The sequence below is a fragment of the Solanum verrucosum genome, unplaced genomic scaffold (assembly GCF_900185275.1).
Source record: "Solanum verrucosum unplaced genomic scaffold, falcon-dt-bn FXZP01000142.1, whole genome shotgun sequence".
Lineage (NCBI taxonomy): Eukaryota > Viridiplantae > Streptophyta > Magnoliopsida > Solanales > Solanaceae > Solanum > Solanum verrucosum.
Genome location: NW_026020259.1, coordinates 30,023 through 39,155, shown reverse-complemented (window position 1 = coordinate 39,155; position 9,133 = coordinate 30,023). Strand labels below are relative to the sequence as shown.

At 27.0% G+C, this 9,133-nt stretch overlaps 1 protein-coding gene across 2 annotated transcripts; it reads left to right on the top strand.

Moving 5' to 3' along the window:
- Positions 1-3,614: 3,614 nt before the first annotated feature.
- Positions 3,615-6,265, top strand: LOC125833459 (zinc finger protein JACKDAW-like). Of its 2 annotated transcripts, none has more exons than XM_049512623.1 (3): positions 3,615-4,078; positions 4,463-4,862; positions 5,303-6,265. In XM_049512623.1, the coding sequence occupies exons 1-3, from the start codon at positions 3,967-3,969 to the stop codon at positions 6,156-6,158; spliced, it is 1,368 nt and encodes a 455-aa protein (XP_049368580.1). In that variant the 5' UTR covers positions 3,615-3,966; the 3' UTR covers positions 6,159-6,265. The 2 variants fall into 2 exon arrangements, with proteins under 2 accessions (XP_049368580.1, XP_049368579.1); XM_049512622.1 differs by having other exon boundaries at positions 3,624-4,087.
- The last annotated feature ends 2,868 nt before the right edge of the window (positions 6,266-9,133 follow it).

Genomic DNA, 9,133 nt, shown 5'->3' with positions numbered 1-9,133 from the left:
GGAGTAATCATTTTGTTCCTGATGTTGATCAGAAGAAAGGAAAAAGTTTAAAAAGGTCCCAAACTTTTTTTTTCTTCCATTTAAAAAGTTTCAACTCTCCAATATGTTTGAAACTTTTCAACTCTTTATTTTTATAATATTCATTTTATAATAATACTGTTAGTTTGTAAATCTAAGATGAAAATATTTTAAAAGTAATTTTGTTCACACGTTTGATCATAGTTAATCATAATCTCAAAATAATTTACCCTTTTTGCTCACTTTTAGTCCACTTTGTCAAATATTGTAAATTAATTACACAAGTACTTTAAAACTCTTATCTCAACAAGTATTTTTTATTTGAAACCATAGATTATTTTATTTTATTGCATTAAAAGTAATTAATTAATTTTTTATAATATAAAGCTCATTTAATTTGGAAAGTATTATAGAAAGCTATTAAAATATTTAACTTTGTCTAAGAATCCTAACAAGTCACTAATAACTTTTTTGTAGTAACAAAAAAATTAAATTTAAACTTTACATCTGTATCATATAATACGTTTCTTTGATTTCTTCTATTAACTTTTGTGATACTTAGACAAAATTTTATGATTTTTTTGTTATATAAAATAATTTAGTATTTTTTGTGGTATTTTTATTTTAAAAAGTGAAACTTTGGTACGATAAATTAAAAGTTTAGTAGCGATTTAATAAATCAACTTGTATTTTCCTCCATTCTCTTTCCCCATGCAAATTCAATTTATTAAACTTTAATATTTGGAGTTTATAGGTACATTTTGGATTAATTGATTTGAATGGTAATTAATTTCTATAATGTTTGATCTTTACTGAAAATGAAAAATAATCTATTTGTTTCATAGGATGGAGGAAGCAAATATATTTTGTCTCAATTTATCTATCGTGTTTTCCTTTCATATATCATTAAAAAACATTAATTATGAAGTATTTTTTGACTATTTTATTTTTATTTATATTGTAAGATATAATACTATTTCATTAAATATTTACTGTATTAATGTATCATAATTAATATATTTGTAATTTCAAAAAAAAAATTATTAATAAAGATAAATTAATAAATTATTTGAAATAATTATTTATAAAAATCACGACAAATGATTTTTATTCGAGAGAGGACGTACATTATCACATTTACATTTTAGGCAAACATGATTTTTGCATTTTCGAAATGAAATTGTACCAACCAATAATAGATGTCTAAAGTAAAAGAGCCATTCCATTATTATCTACACGACGAATTGAATATCCAAATTGTAAATAAATTTTATTTAAATATTTGAGTTACGACTTGTTTCAATATCAGATCGTATGACAACATCATTTTATTAGATATTTTTAGTTTAAAATTTGAAAAAACTTTTCAAAGTGATCTCAAGCATTCATGAATATTTAAAATAACCATACAAAATATGTCATTTTTCTTTAATTATATGTATTAACCTTAGTTAGAACAAGTCTGAGGTCATTTTGTGGTTTACTAAGACCAACACGTATAATTAAATGAATTAACTTAACTATGTAGTGAGCACTTGAGAACTTTGAGTATGCTGCTCATTTCACACCTAATAACATCAATAAAAATGTAGAGGGGATGATAATACTTCCTCCTTCCTAAAATACTTGTTAATTTTTATTTTTCGAGAGTTGAAAGTGTACAAATTTTGATAAATATTTTAAGATTATGAAATAAATTGCAACTTATAGAGTTGCAATACTTTTTATATAATGTTTAAATATCTTAAATTAATCTAATATAATTTTACTCTGAAAATTAGTCAAGTTGACTATCGAAAAAGTAAAAATATAACAACTATTACGAAATGGAAAAAGTATATTCTCAAAGAGTTGACGTCATATATCATCTACAAATAGAATCCATGATGAAAACAATTGTATTTTTTTGGCTTATGTAATGTTTTCAAAGTTTATGCCAAAAGGTTATCTAGCTATTCCAATATAATCATGGTACTTTACCAATTTCATCATTATTCCTACAATTTAATTTGACAAAAGGATGACTATTTAGTTTATTTATTAAGATCTTTTGTTTATATATATATATAAATATCCATTTCCCCCCACCCCACAAAAAATAAATAAAGCAATAATGATTAAAAGTTGACCAAAGTATGACCATGCATGGAAAATCAATTATTGGAGATAAATTGAAATATCTTTATATTATAATCCATTATGCCCTTTTAATAACAATACCTAAGAGCTAAGATCATTGTTAGCGTGGACCGAAACTTATATTTTTAAAAAAATGAAATGTTCTTTTTTAAGCGCGCGGCACAATTTTTTGACGAAGAGAATTCAATTAAATCTTTCTTTCTGTGATCAACCTAACTCCATTATCTTATTAAATTCATAACTTATTATACGTATATATTTAATAAACATCTCAACACGTATCAAAAAACTTGCACTAAAGTTATGGAATTTGTGCTACACTATATATATTTTTCTCTAAACAAGAAAAAACAAACTGAGTGGCACTGGGACAATTTTGGTGGCTGTAATATTTCGTAGTAATATCTCATAGTCACAAACAAGCAGATTGACGTACTAAATTTTTGTTACGTAATTCAAAAAAGTATAGAGAATTATTTATGAAACATTACATTATGTTTTTATAATAAACTATTTTCACAATTTTAACTCGTAATTTCTTGATCACATAACAATTACTTAATCAATTATCGATTAGCTTCTCTTTAAATTATCATATGCAGTCTTGATAAGTGGAATTTTGCTCGAAAAAATACAAAATGACACAGAGCTCTGCACATTCTGGTTACAAGCAGCATACAGCCAATACTACTACGTACCAAAAATACATCTAATTAATTAAAAAAAAAGCTTAATCTCTTTATTTTTTTTCAAATAAAAAAGAAGAAGAAGAAAATTAACCTAAAAACTCACATTAAAATAGCCAACAAGTGTAATATATTTATATAGAATCAGTATATACAATAATAAACATATTCAGTAAAATCTTATAAATGAAATACGAGGAAGATAAAATGTACATATATTTTACCACACCCCGTAGAGATAGATAGATTATTTTCGAGAAATTCTCGATGCAAGTGCAATAAATTCAAGTACAAAGAAGAAGAAGACAATGTAGAAAATATACAACTACACGATGAATAACAAAATAGATAATTGATATATAGTAAACAACGGATGATGCAAGATATTAAAAGTAATAACTACAATAATATAACTAATACAAAGTAAAGCGATACGAAACATATACGCAACATACAATCACCTAACACGTGAATATATACTCAATGTATAATTTGTATATATCAAATAAAAAAATAAATCTGTCCGATTATTTATGTCAAGATCCCGACTAAATACTTTATGATAGAGAGATCACAACAAAAAAGGTGAGCCCAGCAGCTAAATCTATGGCTGACCGACTTTGAAATATATTAATAAACAACATAAAAGTGAAATGACATTAAACAAGAAAAAAAAAAAAAAACTTAAAAGAGAGAGAAATAGTGTACTGTATCACTGTGTGTGTGTGTTTTTAATTATTATTATTTTTTTGTTAGAAAAAGAAAGGAAATATTCTCTTTTTACTTTTATAGTCTCTTTTTGGTGTTTTCTTTTGAAATTATACAGACCCTTTTCTTCTCTTATCTCCCTCTTTAAAGATCTTAAAACTTTGAGCAAAGCCAAGAAAAAAAAAAAAAGTCTTTATAAGTTCTTGTTTTTTACTTAGTGTTTTTCAAGATTCAAACTTGTGTCTTTTATTGTGTTTTTGTTCTTTTGGAACAATCTGAAAAAGAAAAAAAAAAAAACTTGTGAGATTAAGTTCTTTTATCTGTTTGTATTTGAAAAAATTTAAAGCTTTTTTTGTGAGTTAGCTTTGTTTTCTAGCTCCAACAAAGCTAAAACAAAAGCCCCATTTTGTTAAAAATGATGTCTGGAGATTTGTTTTCAATTCATCAACAACAACAACAAGTACTAGTTGAACAAAACCCTAACCCTAAAGCTAATTCTTCTTCTAAGAAAAGAAGAAATCTTCCAGGTACACCAGGTAAATTTAGAACTACTATATGTTCATTTAGCTAGCGTTTGGTCATAGATTTTGCGAGTAGTTTTTAAAAATTTACCACCTTGTTCAGTTCAGAACTATGAATTCATTTAGAATTCATGTCTAAACACCACTTCATAAACTCAATTTTTCAAGTTTCAACTTCAAAATCTATTTCCGAATGAGAGCTTAGTACAATAGTACAAAAATATTCACTTTTGCATGTCAAAGATTGAATCTTTATTGTTTCTTTCTTCAAACTACTTTGTATTGTTTTTTCTTTTTGAGTCGAGGGTGTATCGGAAACAATCTTTGTTGTTTGTGTATACTAGTGTTGTAAAGATTGAATCTTTTTAACTTTGTTGTTATGTTTAACAGATCCAGATGCTGAAGTTATTGCAATATCACCCAAAACACTCATGGCTACAAACAGATTCATATGTGAAATCTGCAACAAAGGTTTTCAGAGGGACCAAAACTTGCAACTTCATAGAAGAGGACATAATCTTCCATGGAAGTTAAAGCAAAGGAACAAACAAGAAATAGTTAAGAAGAAAGTTTACATATGTCCAGAAAAGACTTGTGTACATCATGATCCTTCAAGAGCACTTGGTGACCTTACTGGTATAAAGAAGCATTTTAGCAGAAAACATGGTGAGAAAAAATGGAAATGTGAAAAGTGTTCAAAGAAATATGCAGTTCAATCTGATTGGAAAGCTCATACTAAGACTTGTGGTACTAGAGAGTATAAATGTGACTGTGGAACACTCTTTTCCAGGTAATTAATTTTGGTTGTAGTAATAATATTATGTTCTTGTTTTGGGAATATTTGTTTCAAAACTGAATTTAATGCTCATTCATTCATGGAAAGTTCAATTTATTGCTTCCTCCTGACTAGAAACTACCAACCATTAAGCTCTCGTTTGGTCATAAATTTTGAAGCTGTGTAGCTTCAGTCTTTGAAGTTGTGTTTAGACATGCACTAGTCAATTTTTGAGAAATTTGACCAAATTTCAAGCTGACTAGCATCCCTTTCCACTGACTATAGGATCAAATTCGCTCTTCAAGATACCTTCTGCCTGTCTTATATGTGTCTTTTTCGGTTCCAGCCTCTCAAACACTTACTCTCAAAATCTATGACCAAACGCTAGTTAAATTGTTTGATTCAAATTGTGTGTTATTATGCTTTAGTTAATGTTTTCTTTTTCTTGTTCACAGGAAAGATAGTTTCATTACCCATAGAGCTTTCTGTGATGCTTTAGCTGAAGAGAGTGCAAGAATCACTTCAGTTGGAACTACTCCCAACAATTTGAACTTCAACCAGCAACAACAACAACCTGTTGGCATTTCCCAAATTGGGACAAGTTTTGTCCAAGATTTTACAAGTATGACAACTGTGAATCCTCTACATCAGCATCAGCAAAAACCAAGATCATCACTTTGGCTAAATCAAGCTAATAACAACATGTCATCACCAAGTTCAAATCTTTTTGGCTTACCAGATCATCATATGGTCCAAATCCCATCTCCAAATATGTTTGGTACTGGATCATCAATTGGCAACCAAATACTTACCCCCCCCACCACCACCACCAACACCCCTGCAACCCCAAATCCCCCAATACCAATGTCAGCAACAGCCCTTCTACAAAAAGCAGCACAAATGGGGTCAACAAAAAGCACACCAAATTACTTTTCCAACACATTTGGAGTAATGAACTCATCATCTTCTCCTTCATCAAACAACACAACACAAATCTTCAACAACAATGAAATCCATCAAGCTTTTGCAAAACAAACAGAGGATTACAATCAAACAGAGAATATACTCATCAATGGGTGTCCAAATATGAATTCATCTGTTCATTCTAAAGCAATCAATTTGGATCAGGCATTATTACAAACAGGTGGTATGCATAATCAAACTGTTCATTTCAACTTGCATAATAGTCTTACTAGAGATTTTTTAGGCATGGGGAATGAAAGGGGTCAGCCATTTTTGCCACAAGAATTGGCAAAGTTTGCTTCAATGAATGCAGCTATGGGGTTAAGCCATTACAGTACTGGTCACTAGTCCTAGCAAGTTTGTTTTTTTTTTTTTTTTTTTTTTTGTATTACAAAAATACAATAATGTAAAATTTGAACCTTATCTTATTAGCAAGCTGGCATTTTTTTTTACTTTGCATTATTTTGGATATATTTCCTTTTTAAGATAAATTTTTTGAAATGGATTGATTGGCCTTTTATAATTATATATATTTAAATAGAAGGAAATGATTGTGTAAAGATTTTTTTTGAATGTATTATTTTCATATTTCTTATTTAAAAAAATAGAAATAAATTTGCAGTGTATTACATGAAACTAATATCCAAAAATGTTGATTATTCTTTAAATTTTTTTTTTGTATGTATTATAGGAGAAAATAAATCCATTTTTATAGGTTATATGTGTAGAAAAGAAAAGATAATAGAACACTAAATTTTTTATAAATTAGTGATAAATGTCATCTATTGCTAAACTATAAAAAATGATCACTAAGTTATTGAATGATAAATTAATAAGAATTATAAGAAAAAAAGAGTTATTTAACGAAATTTCATAGTTAATTTCTACTATTTTTTAAGGTTAAAGAACAATAATGATGACTGTTTTAAGAATGTATAAAAAATTCAATAGAGATTGAAACTACCTAATTAATGTCCTCTAGTTACTAATTAATTAAATTATTGGATATTTTAGAGAAAATCTCAACTACTCATCATTCGCCGGTAGAATATTATTAACGAAACGATAAAATAATCTTCGTATAATTTACAAATCATAGGTTTAAACTATATAAATAGTCATTGATATGTATTAGAATAGATATTTCTACATCACACGCTTAAAATATAGCTCTTTTCTGAACTTTGCTAATTTACAATATTTTTCATATTGGACTCTCCCTTTTAATTTTTCAACTTAATATAATTCTTAATTAACGTGGGACCTTTATGTCTAGAGTTGGTGACAAAAAAAAAATTAGCCATGCATTTTTTTATTTTTTTTTAACTACGTGTTGGTTACTTAATTTTAACTTTCAAGTCTACGAAGACCCTAAATATTATTTTGTTTTATTTATTTTTCCTATAAACTATATATATAGTACTTTTATTTTATTAGTACTAGCTAGGAAATAATTGTAGCCTTTTAATTTAGAAAAAAAAAGTAGGGCACAAAAAGCAATGAAGCAAGTGTTGTTGACTAGTTGTCAAAATGACCAATATAATGCAGTAGTCAACGATGGTGGTTTTTGCAGAAACTTTATTTTTTTTGATTGTTTTGATTTGATTAGTCTTTTTAGCTGCAGATCACAATTTGTCAGAGGCACTTTTTTGAAAATTAAAAAATTTAATTATTATATTATTATTTTCTTTTAGAAAATTGAAATCTCAAGCATCATTTCATAAATAATAAAGTAAAATTGTGTTTTTCATAAATAAAGAAGAATAACTTCAATTATTGGAGTGATTATATTCTATGATATATAGAAATCTGGCAAAAAGCATAGAGCGTGCATATTAAGTTCTCGCCTTACTTCCATTCGTGAAGTTGAAGCGAGAAATATATAATATTTCAGTGTCATAGGTTATATGTATAACCTTTCTATGTGTCTTCACTGGTGTAATATTTTAATAGCGCGCTATTGTCTTTTGATTTATTCTTATTTTGATATATATTAAATTCTTTGTAGTTTTTATAAGTTAAAGAAATGAAGCTTCAAAATATTTGATCATAAGAATTTAAGATTCATACCTAAAAATCACTAATCGAATAATTATGTAATCCGTATAACTCAAGCGTAAAATCTTTTGATTTAGAAAGGATATAAAAAAAATATGAGAAAAATCACTTGTTGGCAATTTTTTTTGACATATACTATATTTACTTTTCCATGGTCCTTGACTCCTTGTAGTACGTACTACTATGATTATTAATTATCAATTGAGTCACGAGTGAGTCTAACCAAAGAACAAGATAGATAAAAAGAAAGTCTATCAAAAGGTGGTCCAATCTTTCTTTTTTTTAACGACTCGATATTTTATATTTATATCAAGACTCGATTAAATTTAAATTTATAATTGTAAAATTTATTTCTGAGAGCAATACTTCATACATTATTTTTTCCTATTTCCATATGCTCAAAATCATGACCTTTAAATAACGATGGGAGAATCTCAAATATTTTATATATCAAATTTACAATAAACAAATTTTAGAAGACGAAACTTTTTTTTTTCAAAATTTGAGTCATGAATATTAAATTGCTTTTATCAAAACATATTATACCTCAACTTAGGACTTTTCGACACAAATTCAAATTATAACACACTAAAAAGTAAACACTAAAAAGATACCCCTGAGTGGTACCATTGTTATTAGAAGTATAATTTTAGGCCCCTTTTCATGGAACAGTTTTTGTTTTTTCCAAGGGATAACTTTTTCTACTAAGCTTGAGAAGTCTACTTATTTTATAACTTAATTCAATTGAAACTTTATAGTTAATCTAGAAAACATTTTTTATAATGTTCTTTTATAGGAGTTTAAAGGTCAACGGCAAATATTACTTTTATATATATATATATATATATTCTTCCTAGAGCCAAAGTACAAAAAAGGGTACCTTTAATTTTCTTGAAAATGTACGAGAAAATATGACATTTCTCATAGATTGAAGTAGGAATCCAAAGACAATTGCACTATTATTATAATTATTTTTGATTGAACAGTCAAATATGTACGTAAATAAATCTTTAGGAATATAATTGAGCCCCCAAATAAATAGTAAGCCCAAGTTTCCAAGGCTGTGATCGGGAACATGCTTTTGGAGTTTCTACTTAGTAAACTCAGATTAATTAAGATTCATATAAAAAATTCAGGTAAGATAAAATACTTTCTATATATATCAAAAGAAATTATATTCTAAAAGTCTGTATTTGAAACTTCTAATAAGAATACAATCGTACTTTATACTCTACCACAACTTTTGAAGTTTCAATCCTATTCAA